General features: G+C 53.7%; 4 protein-coding genes across 4 annotated transcripts; 1 reads left to right on the top strand and 3 right to left on the bottom strand.

Moving 5' to 3' along the window:
* Positions 1-3937: 3937 nt before the first annotated feature.
* BBK36DRAFT_1114204 (SRF-TF-domain-containing protein) lies at positions 3938-5072 on the top strand (the record flags this gene model as incomplete). The annotated part of the gene is made up of 3 exons (XM_024889999.1): positions 3938-4183; positions 4500-4634; positions 4785-5072. 3 exons carry the CDS (start codon positions 3938-3940, stop codon positions 5070-5072), a joined length of 669 nt encoding a protein of 222 aa, XP_024751649.1.
* A 3015-nt stretch (positions 5073-8087) lies between these two features.
* On the bottom strand, positions 8088-8666 carry BBK36DRAFT_1114090 (hypothetical protein; the record flags this gene model as incomplete). The annotated part of the gene is made up of 2 exons (XM_024889985.1): positions 8088-8199; positions 8257-8666. The coding sequence occupies 2 exons, from the start codon at positions 8664-8666 to the stop codon at positions 8088-8090; spliced, it is 522 nt and encodes a 173-aa protein (XP_024751648.1).
* An 8422-nt stretch (positions 8667-17088) lies between these two features.
* BBK36DRAFT_1115197 (hypothetical protein) lies at positions 17089-18178 on the bottom strand (the record flags this gene model as incomplete). Its single annotated transcript, XM_024890108.1, has 2 exons — positions 17089-17190; positions 17267-18178. 2 exons carry the CDS (start codon positions 18176-18178, stop codon positions 17089-17091), a joined length of 1014 nt encoding a protein of 337 aa, XP_024751647.1.
* Positions 18179-19153: 975 nt separating this feature from the next.
* BBK36DRAFT_1139816 (hypothetical protein) lies at positions 19154-20132 on the bottom strand (the record flags this gene model as incomplete). The annotated part of the gene is made up of 3 exons (XM_024893339.1): positions 19154-19456; positions 19893-19988; positions 20034-20132. 3 exons carry the CDS (start codon positions 20130-20132, stop codon positions 19154-19156), a joined length of 498 nt encoding a protein of 165 aa, XP_024751646.1.
* Between the last annotated feature and the right edge of the window lie 3924 nt (positions 20133-24056).

Here is a 24056-nt window from a genome sequence, read left to right as displayed (position 1 = left end):
TTCCCTTTCAGCATCGCTCCCGCCATGACTAAGCATAAACTCGACAGCCTTCTCCTCCACAGCAGTCGAGCACTTGGACATCTCCATCCGCTTCCTCACATCTCAGGCAGCACTTCTTCTCGCCTGAACCACCAGGCAAAACAACCCAGCCTGGTGAGAATTTCCAATTCCCCAGCAGCCCTTCTTCCCCCGCTTAACTCATACCCGCGACACGCAAATCTCTCAGCCGCCGGCTACGCGCCTGTATGCACAAACCGCGGACAGAGGGCCCCATACTCTGCGTGCTAATAACGCTCGTGGGTAGTTGACCAGACCGGGGGGTGATGAACCGCACTGTACGGGATCCGAAGTGAGCTGGGGGGCGGCACAGCCCGAGAGAAGTGCAAACGGCCAGCCAGCCGGCAATTGAGGTGGAAACCTCGCAAGTCAGTCGCCGATCAACTATGCCAACAGACGCGCGGTTCTTACTGTTCCCCCTCTTCGTCCGCTCAAAACGGTTCACGGCAAGTCAGGAAACAACAGCAGACGCAAGCTGGGCGAGAGTTCAAAGCTTCGAGCACAACACAGCATCTCGCTCATCTTCGTCGCGGTGGAGCAACGACGACGGCCTCTCACTGCATCCTTCGGCGCACTGTGGCCCAGCCCAGCTTTGCTTTTGCTTGCTTGCTCTAGCTGCCTAAAGTGGCAATGGCCCCCCCATTTCTGCCGCTGTCCGCTTTGAAGCTGCTGCTTTGACAACCGGCCGTGGATGCTATTCGTGCAAGTCACGGCGATGAAACGGGCAAATGCGGTCTGGCGACGAGCAGCAAATCTCCGTTCTGGATTACGTGTATCCGTCTGGCGTCTGTGTCTGTGGGCGAGCCTATGCCTGTTCCTGTAACCTGTTTCCTGTTCCTGTTACCGGCTCTCCGTCCTGGCGCTCGCGAATCGAGGGCACAGCGCTCATACTGGTCTAGGGGGAGCCAGCCATCATCCGCATCCAGCTCCGCATCCTTCAGCAAGACCGTGCCGATTCTGCTCCAGCCTGCTGCTGTACTGTATGTACTACTCGTACTACTTGTCCTGGCAAATTACTAAGGCGACTCGACAGCAGACAACCTGTGGGCCGCTGCAGCTTGGCCCGTGTCCCCCGTGTCAGCTTTGGGGGGGGGGGGGGGGAACACCTTGCTCGCGCTCCTGTGTGCTGCCATGGTAATATTGGTGGTACGAAGTGATACCTCTCCTGCGTGTGTGTCGAGTGGCATCTCATACTGTTCAGAGGCGGGAGACACACGCAGCTCGCGTAGCCTCGAGGTATCCGACGTGCTAGTACCCCCAAAAGGCGCAGACGAGGGTCCAGGGTCTCGCGTCAGCCCTCACGCGTCGCTTCTGCGTCCAAGAGGTGAAACCCATGGGGCCCCATGACTGGCACGAAGCCTCGTACCTGGACCAAGGACGAACGAGCGGCTCTCTGGCGTCTGGAATGGAGCTGTCCGTGCAGCGCAATTCACTCAGCAGCATCGTGTTTCTCTTCCACAGCCGGGCCCCTCCTAGCAATTTCGCGGACAGCTTGACGATCGGTAGTGTGATATGACAGAAGGCTAGACAAAAGTTCGCTAGAGCAAGCAGCGGTGCCGAGGCTGCGCTGATTGCAGAGACACAATGTCATTCATGCAGCAACGCAGGGGCTTCTGCAGCGTGTCTCTTCAACTCCATGCGGTTTTGTGCTGTTGGTCGCAGGCGATTTGCTCCGGCAGACAGAAGCGTGAAATTGCCATTGAGCGCAGAGCAAGGGGGATAAGCGGCGAGCTGCCGCTGGTCTCACCCGGTCAGGAATCCAACACTGGTGCACCGATTGCGATTATTGACTTGTCGTGCAAATTCCAAGTATCTTGCTGCTTCAGACATAACAAAGCACCGGCAAGTTGGCACGCAACAACTGCTAGAGCTGCCATCCGTGGATACATGCCCCCTGTGGTGCGACTCCGCCGCCTGCTTACAGGAACTAATGCTCTGATGGCCTCGCACCAGAGAGGATTCCGGCTTCCCCTGCTGCAGGAGGGTGGTCGGCAGATGCAGCAAGACACATCGGAGTGGAGGCTGCAGTCCTGGTCCGACGCGCTGACGACCAAAGATACAGTAGGTACTTGGGGGACAAAGACTGGGAGCAGGGGATCAAAAGTCATCCAGCAGCAGTAACATGGAGGATGACGGTCGAAGCGAGTCCAGCCTCTGGCGCCCCCTGAAGACGTGCCTTTTGGCGTGGGCTGAAGCGGAAGCAGGCGGGCCAACGGCGGCTTGATCCAGCCATCCACAGCCCGTGTGGTCAAGTGACGGGAGTGATTGGAAGCAGAGAGTTGACGCGAGACGAAGACAGAAGTGGGAAAAGGATGGAAGAATCGAAAGAACCACTGAATCAGCGTCGAGTGCTACATACGACAAAGTACTACAGCACTTGTACGGAGCAATTGGTGCGCGATGCTTCGTGCAAACCCTGGGAGCCGGCCGCAGAGACACGAAGAGAAAGGCCGGCGACTCGCTCGCGTACTCTGTGATACGAGGAGGCGGCAAAGTCAATTTCCCAATCCTCTCGCATCAGCTCCCCTGTGTTTGATCTGTCCTGTCAGAGCTAGCCGTTACGGAGAGGCGGCGCGAGCGTCCCGTAGATCTCATCACCTTACCTTACCTTGAGCCCTAACCTTAGTTAAGCACATCCCCATGCCGGCTGTGGGAGAGTCTGTGATCTCACGGCGCTGTCAAGAGAGTTTGACAGCCGAGACGTAAAGCAAGCAGGTAGGTAGTAGAAGCATCTCGACGTCGCTTGCACTTCGTATCCGCGCACACCACACAGAACATCAAGTCTCCATTGTTCGGCGCGCATTAGTAAAGGACGCCTCGAAGCTTCATGGCTACGGAGCAACTTGTACATGTCCTTGATGTCCTTAATCGGCCCATGGGAGCCACGGATCCACTCCCTTTGTCGAGCCTCGAGAACAAGATTTCTGGGAAGGCTGGGAAAGCTGCCAATATTCGCACAGTGCCGCCAGATGACACGTTGTTACTGTGTGGGCCCAGGGTGCTTACTCTGCTTCTGCCGTCCAATCGAGCTGTGGCTGCTCCGCTTTTCCTGTTGCCCGGTGCCAAAATTCCAGCCCCGAGGCTTGTCGCACGGCGGCCACTCACATGCACCGCCGCGCTCGCCTCTGCTCTCTCGATGAATCTTCTTCGGTGGCCGCGCCCATGCCACCCCCATCATTCTCGCAGCCAAACTCGTCGGGCGATAAGCGCAGACGAGAGCGGTGCCAATCGTGTCCGAGACAAGCTGAGAAGTATCTGTGCATGGTCACGTCAGCGGAAAGTACCGGCTCAGCACAATCAGCAAGTCCCTGCCAGCCTGTGTCAATCTCAGCATCCCCCCCTCTTCTGTCCTCTCGGTCTGCAAGCGCCCCGACAGAGCACTAGCGCATCCGGCACGTCTCGTCTACCCCGACTGCTCGCAGCACAAGCAGCCACTGAAAAGTACCTCAAAAGTCTCTCGACAGCGTTCCCCCCCATCCCCAAGCCTCGCTCCGCGCCTTCCCAAGTGCCTCCTCCACCTGTTTCGCACCCGCCGCACCGTCACCGTGCGCACCCGCTCTGCACCCGCCCAAGCACTTGGCCGCTGCATCTTTTCTCCAGTCCCGCTCCCAGCCAAAGACTCGATCCATCCCAACCAGGACCGGTTCCCTTAATTTTTTTCCTTTTCCCGCCCTGTCCCCTCTGCCCGTATAAAAAAAAAACCGCCAGATCCAGTATAGATCCATCGGCACCACGCTCAAAGCAGTATCTCCACCACTCGTTGCCTTTTCCAGCGCCCTTGTGTGATACAAGTCGACGACGATTGGATTCGGATTCGGATTTGGCATTGAGTATTTGATTAAAAAGTTGCTGTCGCAGTTGCAACCGCAAACAGCTCATCATGGCCGACATCACTGACCAGCACGACCAAACGTCGCCCACCGAGCTCGACGACGCGCACAGCGTCAATAATGGCACCGCCAACGAGGGTCGCGGCGTCAAGCGACCACGCGCCGCTGCCGACGACGACGACGACGATGACGAGAAGGGTGGCCGCGAGCGTCGCAAGATTGAGATCAAGTTCATTAGCGATAAGTCTCGTCGCCACATCACCTTCTCCAAGCGGAAGGCGGGTATCATGAAGAAGGTGCGTATTTCCTGCTTTGCTTTGCTTCTGCCAGCCCAGCCCTCGAGAGAGGCACGAGAGGGAGAAGCAGAGAGAGAGAGAGAGAGCTGCAGTTTTCTCGCTCCTCCTCCCCTCGCGCCTCGAAAACACCAGACCGGGAGTGAAGAACTGCCTTCTTTCGCTGCCTGGTTTCCAATCTCCACCAGCTGCGTGAGCTCTGTCGGGGCGCGCGCGGCGGCATGGGCGGCCATGGGGACGAGACACTCTGAGCAACCCTCGCTTTCCCGCATTATCCGAGCCGGGCACCCAGCTAACAGGAGGATTCCTCGGCGTCTAGGCATACGAATTGTCTGTCTTGACAGGCACTCAGGTTCTGCTGCTTGTCGTGTCGGAGACGGGCCTGGTCTATACGTTTACCACGCCCAAGCTCCAGCCGCTCGTCACAAAGGCGGAAGGCAAGAACCTTATTCAGGTAAGCTACTCCTCCACTCCCTCGGCTGCTCTTCGTCTCCTTCTCCCTGCGAGAGGAGGCTTGGACGGCAAGATGGCCGTTCAAGACGGTTTTGTTGGCTGCGCCTGTCTTGCTTCCAAATACTCGATGCTGATTTCTTCTGCTTGATAGGCTTGTCTTAACGCACCTGAGCCTGCGACTGGCAGCGAAAACGGGGTAGACGGCGGTGACCAAGTCGACTCTCCCGAGGAGCCTCCCAGCCATCTCCCGCCGCAAGCCGGCCGTCCAGGCATGCCGCAGAACCCTCACATGGCCCCTGGAGGCTACATGCCTCCCAACATCCCTATGGATCCTCAGCAGGCCTTGGCTTACCAGAGCTACGTGCAGCGCAACCAGGGATACGGTTCCGGTATGCCACCTCAGCCAGGCATGCCCCCCAGCTCGCACCATCAGTCATGAGCGAGCTGTGCCAATCCAAGAAACAAAAAAGAACAACAAAAAAAGCGACTATGGAAAGCAAGCCGAAGTCTGAAATCGTTGGTTAATAACCGAGCCTTCAACAATCTTTTGGGAGTGTTGTTCTCGGGCTTTGCTCCGCTGCCACCACTGTATTGCAGGGGATCTGATGGTTCTGATTTGGCGTTGATGACGCGTTGATATGTTTCATCTCCTTTTACTCTTCTTTATTGTGTTTTTCGATTTTACTTATGGTTGAATTGTTTTTTTCCTTCTCGAATCTTCCATGCTTGAAGTCTTGGAGCTGCAAGAGCCTTGGCGTCTTCCCCTTCCACCGAAAGGGAGAACGCTCTCAGAGCACGGGCAAGACGGCCGAGTTCTGTCGCTGCACTGACGCGACGAAGCGGTCTCGGGGAAGTTCAGAGGCGTGCTTTTCACTTGCGGCGCCGAGCATTTCGAAGCTCGACCACTCTTGTTACGGAAAGATTCAGAAGTTCATCGGTTACAAGCCAAGAATGGACGTTGACGGCGGCCTTTTGTGCGGACATTTTGACCTCTTGTACGCAAGAAGAGTACTCCTATGACCAAGGGTCTCAACCTTTGGGCGTGGTTTGAGCGAGACGTTGTCTCTCATGCTTGGTACGGCAAATCTGAAGATGGGTTGGTACTTTGGGCGGCAGGTTCTGGGAAGGTCTGGATTTTGGGGGTCGGAGGATGGGCACAGGCGGCGGACAGGGACGAAGGCCGTCTGAGAACTGCTGCGCGGATGATAATGGACACATGAGGGCACGATTGTTGATGGCGGGACAAGGGAAGAGGACATCATGTACATCAGATGATTCTTTCTTGCCAATCAACCTTTTTTTTCCTTTACACGTCTCTTGAAATTGCCGGCAACTCTTTTTGGTAGACATTTTTGGTATTCACATGCTTGGGCCATGTCAGTGCGTGCCAAGCGTTTGTGGCATGGCGTCTCTATTACAAGACGGGCATCGTGTGATCTTCAAAGGGATCCCATTGAGGTTAGAACGGCCGCCTCCCTCCCTCGCCCGATCCGCCAACAATGGGACAAACAGAGTTTAGCATGGAGTTTGTCTTTTTCGAGGGGCACCCAACCGAAACGAGAAACCGTAGATCCAAGCCCAGCCCTACCGAGATCTGTTCTGTTTTTAGAATAGGCATTTTCGCCTCGCCTTGTTGTGTGTGGTCCTAGCTGAAGCGGGCCCGGCCGGCCGGCGCGCCGGAACAGCCTTGTTTTTGATGTTTATTCTGCTTTGAGTTTTTTCTTGCCTTGCAACTTTTCTAGGAGAGGAAAAGGGGAGGTGTGTGGGATGGTGGAAGAATGAGGCAAAGCGTGTGTGTGTGTGTGTTCATATCAGGCAAAAGTGTGATGGATTTTTCGAAATACTTTTACCTGTTTGCGATGAATGCCCTCTTTTCCCTCTTTTTGAAGTGCTTCTTTTTCTTTGTAGGAACCCCTATGGTTTTTGTGCCTTCTTTGAGTGTGTGTACGTGTGTGTGTGTGCGATTTTTTTGGTGGCTACCTTACTAGACGCTTTGGGGATGGGGGGGAGGGGAGGAAGAAGGATTTCCTGTTTTGGGGGAGGGCAGGAGTTTGATTGGGGCAGGATCGTTTGTATTCATTCCTGCGTTTTTTCTTTCCTTGCTTCTTCGTTTGTTTGTTTGATGAGGTAGCTTTTTAGTATGCGAGGCAGCAGTGTGTGTGATGTGCGGTTCGTGTTCGGGAGATGTGCTGGTAAGATAGTAGTTGCTGTATGTCCGGGATTGAGAATGGGATGGCCTTTACTTCGTTAGTTGGGAGGTAGGTTCTTCTGCTGTTATCATTTTCATGAAGGAGGTGTGTAGGGCTATTTAGTATGCTCTTAAGATGGAATTAGTAAATGGACTTGGGAGACTTGTTGAATCGTCGAGAAAAGGGTTTTGGCGGTTGTGCTTTTGTGAAGCTGGCAATGAGGTCATAGGCTGAACCGTTTAGGCGAGCGTACATGCGGCGAGGGGGAATCTGATCGAGGCCGCAGTTGGAACGAACATACATACAGCCATATACTACTCAGATGTTTTCAGAATGGCATTCTATTTATATCCGACTGGCAGCTACTAGGTACTAGTTGGTCCGCCAGTGACCCGTCGTTTGATCGTTGGAGGTTACGCGGGGCCTGCGGAGGAGGAATCTTTGATACGGATACTGTTTTTTACACGGCGACGGCAACTGGGCTGTGAACTTTCACAAATACATCAGGGGCCGTCCATTGCGAGGATGGCAAAACATGAGAGTGAATTCTACAGAACCAACTGACAGCCCGACTTGAGTTCTTCTACACAAGCTCATCAGTTACAGAAGCGCCGCGAATACATGAGCTTGGTCAACTTCTACCCCAATTTCTCGCCAAACCCGCTGAGGGAACTCGAGATCTTACATAAGCGGGGATGAGAAGCAGGACATTCTGAACATGACACGTGACTCGTACCTCCCCAATGGCCTGCTCAGAAGTGGTTTCCGTTTCCGGCAAGGCGTGCTGAGCAGGTTTGAGAAGGTTTTCTCAATGGCCGAGTTCTGGGGCAGGTAGACTAAGTATTGGCTACTTTGCGGTACTTGCAAGGGACATGGGACCATCAAGGTCGACTTCATCAATGTTCAGAGAGACGGAAGACACAATGTCAGCAAGTCGCAGCTGAGTATTGATAACGCTGTATGTGTTCCCTATTTTATATTCTCAGTCCTTTGACAGACCGTGTCTGACCTGATGTTGCATCCGCTTGACCCCATTTCCTCCTTGCAATATGCCTATTGCGTGCTTTATCGACAACCCATGCCAGGACACCGTAAACGCCGGCCGTAAAGGCGAAAGAAGAGATATTCGTACAATTCGTACAATTCGTATAACCACCATGCCCCCATTACCGTCGCATATAATGATGAAAGAAGAAAAAAAGCCGCAAAAAGTTCATAAATCTTGCGTCTTCGTAGCGTGCCAAATGCCTGTTTTCGACTGGCGTCTAGTGATGGTGGTGAACCTCGCTGTAGCGGCCGACAAGGAGGCTGCCCAGGAATGTGCCGCCGAGGACGGACATGAAGTATCCAACGTTCATGGTCATGACAGCCAACATGCTGCAGAAGAAGAAAGTCAGAGATAAGCCATCACGGGAACTTGAAAGAGCTACTCACAGCAGGTATCCAACACCAACAATAACGGTATCCATGGCCGCCCGCACGGGATCGACGCTGAACCGCCACGGCCTCGTCACGGAGTCCTTCTTCTCCACGACGACGACCCTCTCCTCGACGCCGTTCTCCGAAATCATCATGGTCGCGCCCTTGGCGTCCGAATCCCTCGAGAGGCGCTCGGCGACGGGCTCCTTGCCGTTGACGACGACGTAGCGGCGCCGGGCGTCCTGGTCGGCCCAGATGCGCTCCTGGCGGGCCCTAAACGCCACGAGCAGGCGGGCGATGACGGCGAGGGCGATGAGGAAGATGCAGGTGCCCGCGTAGGCGCCGGCGTGGTGAGGCGTCCACGAGTTTGCGTAGAGGGGGGTTCGGATGTCGGTCTGGAAGACCATGGCCATGAGCATGGTCATGGTGGAGTTGGAGGCTGATGAGCCGTCGCTGCTGCCGCCCATGTCCATGCCGTCCATGATGGTTGTGTTTTCGTGGTGTTTTGTTTTCGAGAGGCGGAAAGAGGGCTTGGACTCGATCAGGGGCGGTGACAAGCAGTTCTTTAAAGCCCTTCTTTTCACCGTCTATGCGGTCCTTTTGTGCGCCCTGAAGGTGGTGTACAGACACGCGGAGGAATTGTGCGACTTGGCAGATGTGAAGATGCGGGATGGTAGAATCGCAAGATGTACGGAGGAGCGTTGGAACAATGGAATGCCCGCGGAGGAGGAAGTAAACGAGACCCGCTCCTGGTTCCTGCAAAGGCCGAGCAAGTTCCTCTGAAGGATGGTTCGAGTCGGCGGGAGCAAGGAGTCGATCCTGTAGCTGGAAGCTGGAAGCCGTAATCTCAAGATAGTAGTAGGTAGTATGAGACAGGACGTTCTGGCGAAGTGGTGATATGGGATTGTTCAAGTTGACAAGGGGGGAAAAGGACATCAACGCTATTTATTTGGCAGCGTCACTGGAGCAATGGGCAGCTCCAGGTGCTGCTGTCCTGTCCCCGAAAACAGGCCTTTTTGTTTCACCATCCGCAATGACTAAAAACTCTCTCACCAAACCGCCATGCTTACTTTCCCTCTGTTACTCTTTCGTTTCCGGCCTGTTTTGCTTGCTCTTTTGTTCGTGCGCAAGTTTGTGGACAATTGCAGTGGTTTCGAGGGGGGTGGGGGGTGCTTGTGGGGTTGTGCGTCTGGGGTCGCAGCGGAGGTATCGGTACTTTGAGCTGAGGGGCGCGATACTTGCGTGTACTTGGTCGTGATGCATGTCTCTGCGACACTCGCGCGTTCGTAGCTCGTACGTCCAAACATCGACTTTGCATATTTGCCGGGTCATGGGTTCTCCATGGATCTTGATCAATCAGCTGCTGACTGACTATTGGGTATCCCATCGCCGCTCCCACATCATGATCTGATGTGTCGCTCCATCTCCAGGCGTGACTATTCCGTAATAACCACCACTAAGGGACATGAAACTCACTCGATTAAGCTCTAACATGCTCACCCTCCTTTCACTGCTTGACTATCCAGTCCACCTGAATGCTGCTCAGATGAGTCCCCGTCGGTGAGGTGAATAACCCCATCTAGAGAGACCAGATTGATGAGAATGTCCTGCTGCTATCTGCCCGAAACATACCAGCACCCGCAGCTTTGAGCTTCTTGAATGCTAGGGGAGCTTTGTATGTACATCCGGCCATCCAGGTGTTGATGACTCGTTGCATGATAGGCCTGACGAACAAGACTCGGATGCCTTCCGTGGGCCTTGAACGTCAGTCTCAGCGCTCCATAGGTCGCCACGAAAGCATAGAGGGCATACCCCTTCAAATGATCCCGCCATCATCCCCAGGAACAACAGCAATATCACATTGACATCACCTGGCGACTGTCTATCAGTGCCGGTCGCTTTCCGATGCAGCTGAACGGGCCTACCTATGAAGGAGGTCAGTAGAAGCGCTGCTTTGGAGCACATCACCAGGAGCATGACTGACCCATTGGAAAGGAAGCAAACACATCCTTCTCCTTGATCATCTTTGGAAACTGACTACAGCGCTCCGGAACAAACGAATATGCTTTCGAATAGACGGCTTCGCACAAAGATAGAAGGCAATGTCAGCAGATGTCGACGACGCAGCAACATCGCAGGATGCCTGAGGACTCGGCACGGCCAACTTAGCCCTACCGACCGCGTACTGCGGACATGTCAGTGTCGTCTGGCGAGGGGTCGAAGTGTGAGTCGGACGAGAGGTGCGAGCTCTTGACGCAGCTTGTCGATGTGTTGCGGATGCTTCGCCAGCTCGTATACCATGGAAGACATGCTTGCGGCCGTGGTGTGACTGGGGAAACGTCAGTTTATCTCTTATGGAATCCGGCCTTGTCACATATGATATATGCTACCTTCCCGCGGCAATGACCAGCCGGGCATCTCCGACTAGCAGGCCAAACTCCCCTCGAGTTGCTTCCCTTCCTTTCAGTTGGCCCAGCAGCGTTGACATGGTATCAGGGACGTCCGGCTCGGTCTTCATTTGGCTCTGCAATCTAGCTCGACAAAGTCCGGTAAACGCCCACCAGTCTCTTGATATAACGGGCATTTTCATTCCGAATCTCAGTAGCCATACCAGCAACTGTATCGCCAGGGGCAAGATCCACCATCCAACAGGTCAATCGCTAAATGGTCCCGAGATGTCTCGAGCACGTTCAACGACCTCCCAAAGGCAACACCCCCCATGACATCGAAGCACACAGAAGCGGAACCACTCTGCCATGTCGATCGTCTCGCCTCTAGAAGTATGAATCCGCTCAAGCAAGACGCTGCGGTACGCGATCATCCGCTGATTTTACCCCCTTGAGCGCCCGACCGCTAAACGCCTGGCTCCAGACTCGGCGGAGGTCATTGCGAATAGCCCGACCACGAAACGTGTGTACTGCTCGTGAAGGGGCGGCGACTCATCGCCGGGCATCGACGCTGCGGACGCGGTACGTCAGCCAGAATGTCGAGATGCGAGCTCCCCGGCGCTGGGGAACTTGTTGAGCGGGCGGAAGAAGTGGCGGTACGATAGGAGGGCTTGCGTAGAGGCCGAGGAGGAAACATGCGTGGACTCGGGATGACGAGCTAGGGTTGATGTCCAGTTTACTCGGACGCTGGGCTTTCCCTTGAAGATGGACGACTGGAACAGGATCACGCAGACGAGACTGGTGGCAAAGGCACTGACATGGCGCTGGGGAGCGGCACGATGCTCTCTCTATTGAAGTACAATAGACGAGCGACGATTCCAGCGACTGATGCCGCAAGAAGAGGGTAGCACACGGGCATTGCGATACCGCCTATCTAGTACTCCTGTAGCTTTGAAAGATGGACAGTTCTAGTTTTGACTTGATTGAAATCCCAGGTGTTGTTGTCTAACTGCAGCTGCTTTGCAGGTGACGCAGACGAAACTTCCCCTTCTCTCTCTCTCTCCAAGCATATATCTTGGCTCTTTGCGCTGGCAAAGCTGCATAGATGCGATATGCGCAGAAGTTTTAGACGGCGATACGCAATCGGCCGCTTTGTCGAGTGTGAATGCCAGAATCGTTGAATCAGGAAGACTTAGTTGCTGTGATGTGTATACTTGTTGATAGCATGCAGGTTGCGATACTGAGCCGCGTGGCCGGCAGGGATTTGGGCAGGGATGCTTTCAGCTGCGAATGCTTCATGCCATACTATGAGGGCACATGATCGCTTTCTCTGTATCCACCTGGCAGGTTTTCCTGATCTATTGGACAGATTGCGACTTTGAGATAGAAGACCGTTCTAAGCAAGCCCTTCAGCTCGTGTACATGTAGATATGGACTGATGACCCATGAGTGATGAAGGGGGGCTGGAGGAGGAGCCACTGCTCGAACTATCACGTTTCAACAAATCAATAGCCTTGGACAGACTTGTATATATATAGAACTTGGCTGCCTTGAGGCTGGCGTTTATAACCGTCCTTTGCGGGCGGCTAGGCGAAGCACAGGAGATTATGCTTTCCTTGCCTAGGTATGTGGCCGGATGTATTGATATAAGACATGACATGACCGCCTAGCAATCAATAGTAGTTTACACGTATATGCAGCCTTTCAGCTCGGCTCTTTTCAAACAGTTTGTGATAAACTTGGATGCCAGGAACTTGTGGCCAACTTGTAAGACAGGGGGTGCTTTCTCTTTACATGTTCGGACCGCGGTAGTTCGGTGCCAAGCTAACCTGGGCATTGCCGAGCGTCATCAACGGAATCGCAGTCCCCTATTCTGTTGCTGATCTTGCGTGCCGCATCTAGCATGCTATAGAAAGCTTTATGATAAGTCTTCAGCTGTGTATTTTTCCTCCATCGAAACTGCTCCTTGCTGAAGCTCTACAACTTACCAAATGTCCTTTCTGTGCTGTCTGTCTCGAGGTCTCATGAAAGTAGTCCAGGTTGTGGACACGGTGCCTCGGTGCATTGTGCCCTTGAAAGGGGTTTTATAAAGGGGCATATACGCATACAAAGGAGAAAGTTGTCGACATGTCCTACAAAAAGCCATAGAGATCAAACGAAGCCATCTGCTGAATTGGGTAGTATTGGCAGAGTTGCATGTGCAAGAAAGTTCCCGCACATGATTTCTCTCAAAAGACTTGGCCAGTGTAGGTCAGCAATCTCACGACTGGTTCATGAAGTGGGAACAATATGAGCGATATCCATGAATGGTATATGCATGAAATTAAACAGAGAGAATATATTTTGCATGTTCAGGCGGTTCATTCCACGCCATATCATCTAGACAAGAAACACAAACGCCTTGTGTGACGGGATCAACAAACCAAACATGCACACTAAAAAGCCCATCCACAAACGCCGAGCAACACAAATCTCCAAAGAGTCCGATCCCAGATCTTCAGCAGAGGCATCTGCAGCTACCCTAAGCAGTTATATCACCATAAATCATAAGCGAACATGACAGAGGTTTGCCTCTCTCTCTCTCTCTCTCTCTCTCTCTCTCTCAAAAGTTGAGAACTCCAGATATTACCCCCCCAGCCTGCGTGTCCCTCCTTGCAACATTCAGTAGAAGAAAAAAAAAAGAGAAGAAAAGAAAACAAAAGAGAGAGAAGAAAAAAGGCAATCATGTCCGCCGCTCGAAACTCTGCCCGAACCACTCGCAGGCATCCCCCGTTTTGCAACCCCGTCGACAGTCGCCGAACCTGCAGGATGCCTTTTTGCCTCTTTCGCTTTTTCTCCCTCTCGTATTGTCCCACCACCCTCTCTCTCTCTCCCTCACTTAGTGAAAGAAATACACAGCCCTATTCCGACCATCTGTTCACTCAAGCGGCCATGAAACAAACAGGGACAAATCAAGGGTTTATCGTGACAAAGAGGAGAGCAAATCTGCTTGGGCTTCTACAAAGTCTTCCTGTATTTGATCCGCCTTGGGAACTTACGAGTACGACAACGCGCAGAGGGCAATGCGCTGTATAGGGTGGAGGGGGTGAAAAGAAAGGATCGTCATGCCCAGGGGTGTGTGTGTGTGTGTCACCTGCAGTGAAGAACACCAAAAACGTTGGGGGTCGAAACGTAACAAAGGAGGGCTTTTGCAACTGACAAGGCGTTTTGTCTGTGAGAAAAGAAGTAGGAGCACACTTTTCTTCAATGGGCGAGATGTCTTTTGCCGCCGCCACAAGGGCCTTTGCCATCGTGGAAGCAGGCCCTGTTCGGGCCAACTCTACACACCTCGCCATCCCTCAAGACGAACAGACAAAGGGCATATCCTCAAACAGAGGCTACTTTGTGGGCAACACAGCATCCAATATCGCTTTATTCATGCCGAGATACCGCTTCTTCCCTCGAGCACTACTGCACAGCTGGGCTCTCACAAGGCAGGTGGTGGTAACACATCGGAGCTATACATACCCAAAGAAACAAAAAAAAGGGGGGGGGGGGGGGGGGGGGGGGGGGGGGGGGGGAGAGGGGGAGGGGCAGAGGCACAGACACTGCGATCTCTCCATGTTTTTTGGCGTTTAATCAGTCCAGCCAGCTGAAAATGACAAAGAATATAAATTGAGGAGGGGTTTTGGTCAGCTCTTGTCTGGGGGGAGCTTGGCAAGGCTTTGTCTTTTTTTTTTCTTTTCGGTGTTCGGGAGGATGATATTTGTGTAATGCACCCCTTCTGGGTGAGCGTAGACGCAGCACCAATTGGATACGATTGTCAACGCGGTTGATACATGTAGTCCGGTATTCAGTAAATGGGTATGTGTAGACAGTTACACGCAGAGGCATCGCGGAAGTACCCAAGGTCCCCTCGCAGAGACATGCAAAAAAAGCTGTTGTCACACGTCCTAGACCCAGAACACGGCGGCCAATAGACGGAGTAGCACCTTATGCAATGCATGTCTTATTTCTCCTCTCCGTCCAAGATATTCTATCCCCCATTCTTTCTTTCATAACAAGAGAAAGATGAGAACGACAACAACAAGCTTTCCTCGTACTAGAGAAGCGAGAGATGGCCGAACAGGAGGGGGGGGAAAGGGCTCTCCCGACTCGGATGTACGCCCCGAATCTTCTGGCCGCTTATCCGCCTTTCTGCAGACATCTTCTCACTCTCCTATCTTGACCTACTATGGTCCATCTCGTGACTCCCCTCTTCGATCCATGAGCAAGCAGTCCGTCCATGTAGTTCAGCAAATGCTCTAGTGAAGAAGGCTCCATACCACACCACCTAACGTCAACACAACACAAAACCAACTTGAGATTCAGCCGCCAATATACGCAATCACTGATCCATCCCACAAAACTTCTCTTCCCCCCCTCTCTCTGACGCCTTTGACGGAAAAAGGGGGAAATGGAAAAAAGGGAACAAAACTTTCATAGGACCTGTTTTCTAAACGCCCGCCCAGAGCCGCCAACGCGAACCGCCCTCAACGTTGAGTTGCTCGACTCAGCCAGCCAGCCAGCCCCCCCTACTGGTATATACACGCCTCACCCCATCTTAACACGCCCAAGGGGCTTTTCCCCCTTCCATGGCCTTTCTATACGTCGACGTTTTCTTTTCGTTACAAGAAGTGTCCACGTCCGCAACGTGGCAATTTGGCCGGGGCATGAAAAAGACATAGTAGTAGAAGCAGAAACATAAGCCCGTACCCTTTCTCCTCACGAAAGAACTTGCTTCCAATTTGAAACCCCATAGGCCCTGTTTACGTAAACCCTCATGAGAATACAAATAGATCAGATAGCAATATCAAAAGGATAAAGAAAAGGTTCAGAAGGTGGATTAGCTTAACAAGAAAAGACGTACTTTGCAATTCCACCGCGTATATGCCCTCAAGCCAACCAGCCGCCCCCCCTGGTATCGACAGGTCTCATCCAGATCCGTTCTCTTCCCCCTACCAATTATCATAACTGTTTTTTCTCACAAAACCAACCGTCATACCTCGCGTATAACCGCAATCTTCCACTTCTTCAACTACTGCACCCAAATGATACCTGAACCTGAAGCCTGAGTCAGGATCAGCAAAACTCGCATACGCAACTGCAGCTGAGGCTGAAGAAAAACCCTCCATCGGAACTTTCTCATCTCGCTTCCCTCCCTCCCAAGGCAGACACGCCTGCGTTTTTTCTTTTCAGCCGCATGTTTGCTAAAACTACCGACCGCCCAAACTCCTCCCGATAACCACCACAGCTCGACTGTGTTTGTTGTCGTGCCATCAGTCCGGCACTTCTCTTCCGGGCTGGGCCCCGTGGTGTGTCATGGCTGAGCTGAGATCTCCCTATCGTCCTTGTAGAGTCTATTACCTTTGTAGTCTTTTCGGCTAGTGACAGCGTTCTCGAATATGACATAGATTTAGAGATGAGCTGAAACGTGCAGGGAGGCTCATGCAGTCATGCCGTCGTGCAGATCATCACAACCCGTTGAATACAGGCACAGGCGCAAATCATAATCAAGGACAAGTGCTCCAATTCGTATACCTTGGTAGTACTACTATTGGCCTGAACCTCGGCCAGTTACGCCAGCAATCCAGGCACATTGTCAATAAGCAAACCCTTTTCCAAACTCCCCCAAACCACCTGTGTGAAAGATACCTAGTAGCCTTCTTTTTGAACCCAATAGAACCCGTAAGTTATGTATAATCCCATGAGTTACCTTGCCAAACCCGTTCCGTCCATGCTCTTTGACAGAGAAAAAAAGACCCAGCCCACCCATTCTTGAAACGCCAGATGTAAACAGTAAGAGATAACTAGGAATGGAGGAAGAAAGAAGGAAAAGGGGGAAAGGGGTGGAAAACATCAAGAGAAAAAAAAACCAGAAATAAGCAGATAGCCCGTCAAGCCCGAACAATGTTATCCAATGTCCGGACTCGACTCGTTACCAAAGTGTAACAGGTATCCCAAAAACAACGTAAAAGAGCGTATTAAAAAAGGAGAAAAGATGTAATAAAAGAGGAAGATAGGCGTAAAGAGAAGGGTAAAAGAAGAGGAGGATTTTAGAAAAGGTTTAATAGGTTTAAGAAGAGGCATCTCCCAAATCCTCAAGCCTCTCCCAGAATTCCAATGGTTCGATAACCCGGGGAAAGTTTCGAGTCTCCAAGGCAGGAGCTGGTCATCCGTGCCTCAACTCCAAGGCGTATCTGAAGATGGTTCGCCGTCCTCTCGTCTTTTCTTGTTCATATGCAGAGTGGGTGATTTGTCTTCTTCCATTGCTGATGAACCTCCTCCTCCTCCGCTGGGTATCTTGAATAATAGGCGTACGCTCCATGCGTTTCCCGACGTAAGTTTGTCTGCTGTGGAAGATGTTGTTTGTACAAGGTGTGGTGGGTCATTCGTCGAAACTCCAGTGCCGTGTCCCTGTGCTCGGGTTGGAACTGCGCAATCAGCTTGCCTCTCCATTCCGCTGGGCTCCATCGTCAGAGCCTCCTGGATTCTCGGCGTTCTCTTGGCTCTTGCTTTCACAGCCCTTAACCAGTCTGTGTCTCTGTCCATGGTGCAACATTGAAAACGTCAGTAAACTGGTGCCGCGCACTTTGGGTTAGATGGGAGGCAGTACACACCTTGAGGGCATCCTTTCTTGAAAAGCTCTTGGAACAATAGTTGCACGGGAACGGCTTGACGGCCAAGTGAATCCGTTTATGCCGTTTCAGGTCGTGATTACGGCTAAACGACTGCACGCACTGGTCGCATTTAAAGGGCCGCTCAGGCTGTGACTGAGGCGGCGGATGAGGGTACATGAGGCCCGGGCCGCCGTAGGTAGGCACCATGCCGGGAATCATCGAGAGCTGGCTGCCGGGCTGGTGGATGTTGGACATGATCGGGCCGCCCATTCCCCCCATTGGCGAGTGGTAAGTCGGATAGGGAGCGCGGTAAGAGGTCGGGGGCTCCAACGAGGGCAGCGGATGCTGGCCGGACAGCGAACCCAAGCCCCGGGGAAGTGGCGCCGCTCCCGTGGACGAGTGGTTGTTCGGGGAGTGCTGCGGTGCGTAGGAGAAGCCGGGCTGGCCCTGGGCACTCGACGACGGGGCGTAGCTGGGCGCACTGATGGACGACCGGCCGTGGCCGTAGGGCTCCTGGTGAGCGCCGGCCGAGTTGGCCAGCGAAGGCGTGTTGGCCATGGCGGGTGGCTGGCTCATGGCGACGGAGGGCAGGCTGGTGGGCAGGCTGGAGTGGTTGTCCTGGCTGGCGGAGGACTGAAACCCGTGGTGCTCATACGATGCCTCTCCGGCGGCGGTGGGAGACGGCGTGCTTCGCTGGGCGCTGTACGGCTGGCCGTAGACGGTTCGCGGCGTGTAGGGCGTCGTCCCCATCGGCGGCTGGGTCCCGTTGGCGGCATTGAGGGGATACGGCGATCCCCCCGGCGTCTGCAGAGCTCCTGCTCCCTGCTGGGTCGAGGTCGAGTTGACGCCGTAGGACGAGCTGCCCGGCGTGGGCCATCTGCCGTGGACGTGGCTGTACGTATACTGCTGCATCGTGGTGATCGAGGCCGGCGATGCAGAGCAGACGGGATCGAGGGTTGTTGGAAGCAAGAGACGGCAGCAAGAGTACGAACGAGTACCAGCAGAAGTCGAGAGCCAGGGCACATGCAGGGGGGGTCGGGAAGGGGACGACTGCCTTTATACGCCTCCTCCTGCTGGATCTGGGCAGGCAGAGGCAAAGAGTTGGAATCAAGTTCAGGGCTACTGGTTAGCGAGCAACGTCCGTAGCGACAAGAGTGTAAGAGTGAAAGCGTGCAAGTGTCGAGGTTAAAGTGAGTGTGAAAGCGCTCAACAATACACACTGGCTCAATAAGGTTTCCTCTGGTTCCGGGGCGGCGTCGATGAGATGGCGCCGGATTGGGGCAACTGGGACGGAGCAAGTACTGCAGCCCTAAACTTTTCCTCTTATACCTGCGCTTGTATGCCGTTCCAGGCAACCGGCCAGGTATCCGGACAGCTGCTGCGCTTCTGTCTCAAAGTTCCAGGTCTCTTAGCTCCATGTCGCCGTGGGTGATGTACGCACCCCCTGTGGGTATCCCATTGGCAGCGGCCAGCCCCTGCTTGGCCATTGGACGGCAGCCGGAGTACGTACACACATGTGAGTAGCATGTATGCTCTCTCTCTCCTCTCTCTGTAGGTACAGACAGGCAGAGAGTGTATAAAGTGGGCATGGCCTTTCGTGGAGCAAGAAATGATTCCTCCTCGGTCAAATACTAGAGCCTTTCCTGTACTCGACACCGATTAACCCTTTTGTTCTGGCCACAAAAAAGAATCTAGAAGGACCACGTCAACGCTTAATCAAGAACCTCGACGCTGGACGAAGCCCCGCGAGAAAGGATAACTCACTCTGAGCCAAGCAGAAGGATGATCGCGCCTACACAGTTTCCAGGATGCTGGCGACTAGCAGCAGCCACTCCCTATTACACCTTATTACAACATGCTGCTAATCTCTTGACTTGCGTTTAACCCTCAGCCTCTCGGTTTTAGCGCCCCCAGCGCTGGCTGTGTCAAGTCATCTTTTCTCCTCCGTTGGGTCTCTTCTGCGCTTCTTTTGTCGCTGAGCCACTTCGCTGCTTGTTGCCTTGGCCCTTGGAACGGGACCTGAAGGCCTTGGTCCCGATCCTGGTCGTGGGCCCGGTGTGGGTGCGAGGTAGCACTACCGTCATTCGGGTTCGAGAGCTGTATGGCTAGCGCTCTCATAGATTGGAGGGCTGAAGCGGAGCCATGGATCAATGTCGCCAGCTCGTCGCCGGGGGGTGTGGTTGCTGCTTGCTGCTAGCATGTATCAGTACTAGCCTTGGAGACCGAGAGCATGATGGGACACAGAGGGGAGAGAGAGAACGGAGGAGATTACAGTGTGTGTATGTGCGAGCGAGAACAAGGCGACAAGAGAACGAGTGCGGATCCGGCGAGCAGAGATTCCGGAAATCCAGGGATCCAGAAGGTCGTCATGTCTCGTCTCAACGATACAGGCCCCCAGCGGTAGGGCGAAGTTGACTGCTGGTACAAGTATTATCCATTGCTGCCGTCAGCATTGATCAGAGCACTCTCCAATGCCCTCGATCGTGTCCTCTCCGTTCGGTTTCGGTTCTCTTTTTCCTTGCTCTCTCCGTCTTCCAAGTCCTGCTTGCCTACCTACCTACCTGTACCGGTACCCAATTCCTCAATTCAAATACCTCCCTCCCACCCTCGCTCACCACGCACACACCTCTTCACTCTGCGGTTGCTCAAAGTCACAAGCTGCTAGCTGCTGCTGCGGCTGCAGGGGAGTGCCGACAGGCAGCGAGAGGGGGCGTGTGAGGGCCTGTGTGAGAGAACAAGAGAACAGCAAGGAAGTACTGCTGCGTACAAACATTGGATGCATGTACGAGTAATACACCCTTTCCGGCGAATGGCTGCGCAGGGCTGGCACGCAGCGGGAAGGGCTTGCAAAACTGCCAGCCTCCATGGTGCCAGTGCGCTAGCAGCAGCAGTAGAATCGTCCACTTGCAAGCAGCAAGCAGCATTCGTCGCATCGTAGCCCGTACATACATACAGCCAACCCGCAGCAGCGAATAAGCTCGTAAATGCTACCTACCTACCCCCTGACCTTCTCCTGAGTGCGCAGCGAGGTGCTTCTGCAAGTACTACTAGTTAGGCCATTAGCACTCATACATGTCTATAGGTCAGCCTCTCTTCTGCCCTGTTTGGCGCCGCCTTGGGCGATTGTTGACTGCTGCGTGGACGAGAGACAAAAACGGTGCTCGGCTCGGATCCAATCCTTGAAAGCGTCATTGGGGGGGTGAGGAGAGGACATGGAATGTTTCGGACGGGGGGCGTTGAGACAAGAAGACCACAGTTGCGCACGGAGCCGTCGATACCAGAGTTACCTCCCTTGCCATCAGCCGCCTCGCCAAAACCTGCGGCAAACGGCTGGCACACCGCGCGTACTCCGTATTCGTAGCCCCCAGAGCCGGCACGGTGCACCCCTGCTCATCCGGATGCCGCCGGGTACCAGCTCGCTCCTGGTCTGAAGCGGTCCTGGTACCGTTTTCTCAGCCGCGAATCAAGTTGGTCAATCGGGTGCCTTCTTGGAGCCGGTACGGCGCATCTACCAGGGCGCGACCTCAGGTGCATCTCTCCGTACTCTGTACGCCATAGCCTGGCAACTCTGCGCCTGAGCCGTCTCCGTTGCTCTGAGATCCCTCCAGTACGCAGTACCTGTGGCTGATTAGACATCTGCTAAGACATTGCTGCGTGTGGATGGAGAACCGGTCCAGCAGCGATGGGATGATACCCACCCTCGACTGACATGCATTGCGAGCCTTCCGAGAGAAAACGCCCCCTTTCCCGGCCAAAGCATGTCATATACCTACATGTTGGTCGTTGGCTGCGAGAGCACACGAGCATGCTGGCAGGTAGTGGAAGAAGGGAACTGAATCGAGCAGCCAGTTATGACACTCGCCGCAAGTGTGACCTGCAACATTGGTCAGCGCAGTCTTCCTTTTCCGTCTCCTTCTCTGCTCCTCGGATATGCTCGCCCGGAGGAAAAGAAGGGGAGAAAAAGAAAAAAGAAAGAAAAAAAAAAATCGACCTCTTGAAACATGTCTCGAGCATCGGCAATCAAGGATACAATCCTCAGCCATCGCAATCCCCGACCATGCAATGCAATCTCTCCAAATCCTCCCAGCAACCCAAAGGCATGTGAGTCCGAGTTTCTTCACTGCCGAGCGCACCCCTACGGAGGTACACGACACTTACACGTCGTCTACTTCATCTCATATACCCACACACACCTCAGGCCCTCAAATCCTCCTCATCTTCCTCCTCCTCTCCTCCTCCATCTCGTTCAACTTTTAGTAGTACCGAGTAGCTCACCTTTGGCCCCCCCTCCTCCAATGTTCCCTCACAAGCGCCAAGGGGAAGTTTCTCCAGCCTGCATACATGCATATGCATGATGCGACTCCGTACCTGCAAGTCTGATAAGGATGTGTGTCCAAGCCGTACCCCCCTTCCCCCTTAGCTGCCCGGCTGGTCGATCGTGATTCATGGCAAAGGGCCAACATGGTGCTTCTTCTGTATTGTTCAGCAATCTCAACAGTGGTACCCGGTATCCCTTGGGAGCACAGCATCTGTAAGAGACAAGACAAATCAGGAAAGGAGAATGCATGCTTCAGCTAGCACAAGGTCAATCGGGCCAGAAGCGCAAACGCACTCCATACCCTTTGCGGCTCTGGCCGGGAACAAGACCTACTGCCCGCAAAGGCATGTACGAAGTACCAGCCAGTGTTCGGTGTCCCAAGCCGAATCGCTTGCTCAACCACCCCTACCTGCTTGAACAGGACCAGGTAAATGCTCCGATTTTAACGCGCCTCCGTTTTCGCCTCCCGCAATTCGGAGTGCCTCGTCCTGCTGCTAGTACAAGTCAACGTCTCGTAGCTCCACGACCGGCCCAGCTTAGGCATCTCCTTGCCGCTGTATTTGCGTAGGATTATTGGCACAAGTGCTAGCATTGCCCTCGCTTCTCCTCATTTCAAGTTTGCTTCCCACGCATGCATCTGCATGTTGCGTCGCCAAATTGCCATGCGTTTTGCGTCATGCGGCAGAGACAGATGACCGCTCCCCTGATGCAGGCATGCGCTTCGAAAGTCATTTCCTCTGGCTGCACCCTCCACGGGCATGTCATGAATGAGATCAACGTGTCTGTGTCGATCAACCAGGTCGATTAGGACGAACCCCGGGCAACCTTTAGCAAATGGTCTAGAACCCTGGAACTTGTACATGTAGAGCCCATCGCTGATGCTTGGGACATGCGACCTAAGTAGGGAGTAGAAGTAGCACTTCGTACCGCGGCGGCTCACTTGTCGTACCTACTCCATAATCTCTCGTTAGCACAAGTACGAGCACATGCGAGCGGACAGACAAGACCGTCGCTAGACCGTCAATATCGCGCTAGGACAGTCGATTGCTGAGATGCTCCATCACGGCGTACCGCGTATGGCAAGGTAGAGCAGCCAGCCGCAGCCTTTGTTAGTCATGTCCGCGCAGCAGCGCACTCGTCTGAACGGGGAGCTGAAAAGCCGGAGAGCATGGGGTAGTAGGACCCCTAAACCGCTCGTCGAATCGTACAACTTATGAACGGCTAAGATGTCGGCATCCTCTGACGAGTCCCTCCATACAACTAATGTATGTCCATACCTAACTGCACATCTTCTAGATCCTTTCGTGATGAGCTTAAGCGCCGCTCACCGACACGGATTGCATCTCTCTTTTCTTCCCCAACGAGTCATAGGCTGATGTGTTGATGGAGCTGAAATCAAGGTGCTCTGTATGACAAACACCGGTCGCCTGCAGGAGTGGACTCCATCACACCCAAACGGGCGACTGGCAATCGCACAGGAAAACGGGGTACGACTGCCTCCTACATTAACCCTCGCGGTATTGGAGCAACGGCCAGCTCGTTCGCCCACATCTTGCGGGCCCAACCGCTGGAAATCCCCTGCTGTGCGACGCATCTTGCTTGACAGCCCCGAGCCGCCAACGTATTCTGCAGCTTGTCGTTGCAGCCAAATCAACCACCCGCCGATTCAGGTGCACTTGATAGCATGGCATTGGCCGTTGCTCGATGCGGGTGTCCATTCGTCCTTCTGTCAAGGTAAGGTAAGCTTATCATCACCACCTACCTAACAGTAGGTAGGTAGACAAAGGAAGTTCTTGTTGAGATGCAAGTGGTACTTGTCTGTAACGTATAGCCTACGTCGAGGTAGCTAGTAGTAGAGAAGTCAGTATTCCTCGTCCAACATCGCCGGCAGTCCGTGATAAGAGACGAAAACAGCACTTGCCTCCATGTTCCCCGTTCTTGACTGCAGGAGGCAGACGCCGCCACGTCTCCACAACCCGAGCTAGGATCTGTTAAAATCCGCCAAAGTCTTGCTCTGCATTCAAGTCGCTTTTAGCGGCCCCGTTTCCTGTGGCCATACCGTTCGCTAATTTGAGCCGTCTTTCTTTGGGCGCATCGATATCACCCCGTTTTCTCGCGAGATCCGTCCCCTCCGTACAAAGTTTCATACGTCGGAGGAGAGCGAGAGGCATCGGTTGCAGGAGAAATCCGTAACAGAACGTCTAATATCCAGGCTCCAAAAAGCTTATTCGTGTCCATTGCTTTTGACCATTAGCAGTGAAAGTATGCAGCGATCGCGTACGAGTAGTAACTGGCCTACCCACGTGAGCTTGAGATATCCTCTTGAGGGGCCTTTCCACCGTTCTGAGGCTGCTTGAAGATTTCTTTGTTGACCAGACAAGTCGCCTGAACTTGTAGACCAAAAGACTGGACGGGGGCATACACCCATTCAATGGCTATTTTGTGAGCATCACGTCATGAGTTGGTGGTGCG

This window comes from Trichoderma citrinoviride (assembly GCF_003025115.1).
Source record: "Trichoderma citrinoviride strain TUCIM 6016 unplaced genomic scaffold BBK36scaffold_4, whole genome shotgun sequence".
NCBI lineage: Eukaryota > Fungi > Ascomycota > Sordariomycetes > Hypocreales > Hypocreaceae > Trichoderma > Trichoderma citrinoviride.
This window is presented reverse-complemented; position numbering and strand designations above follow the sequence as displayed.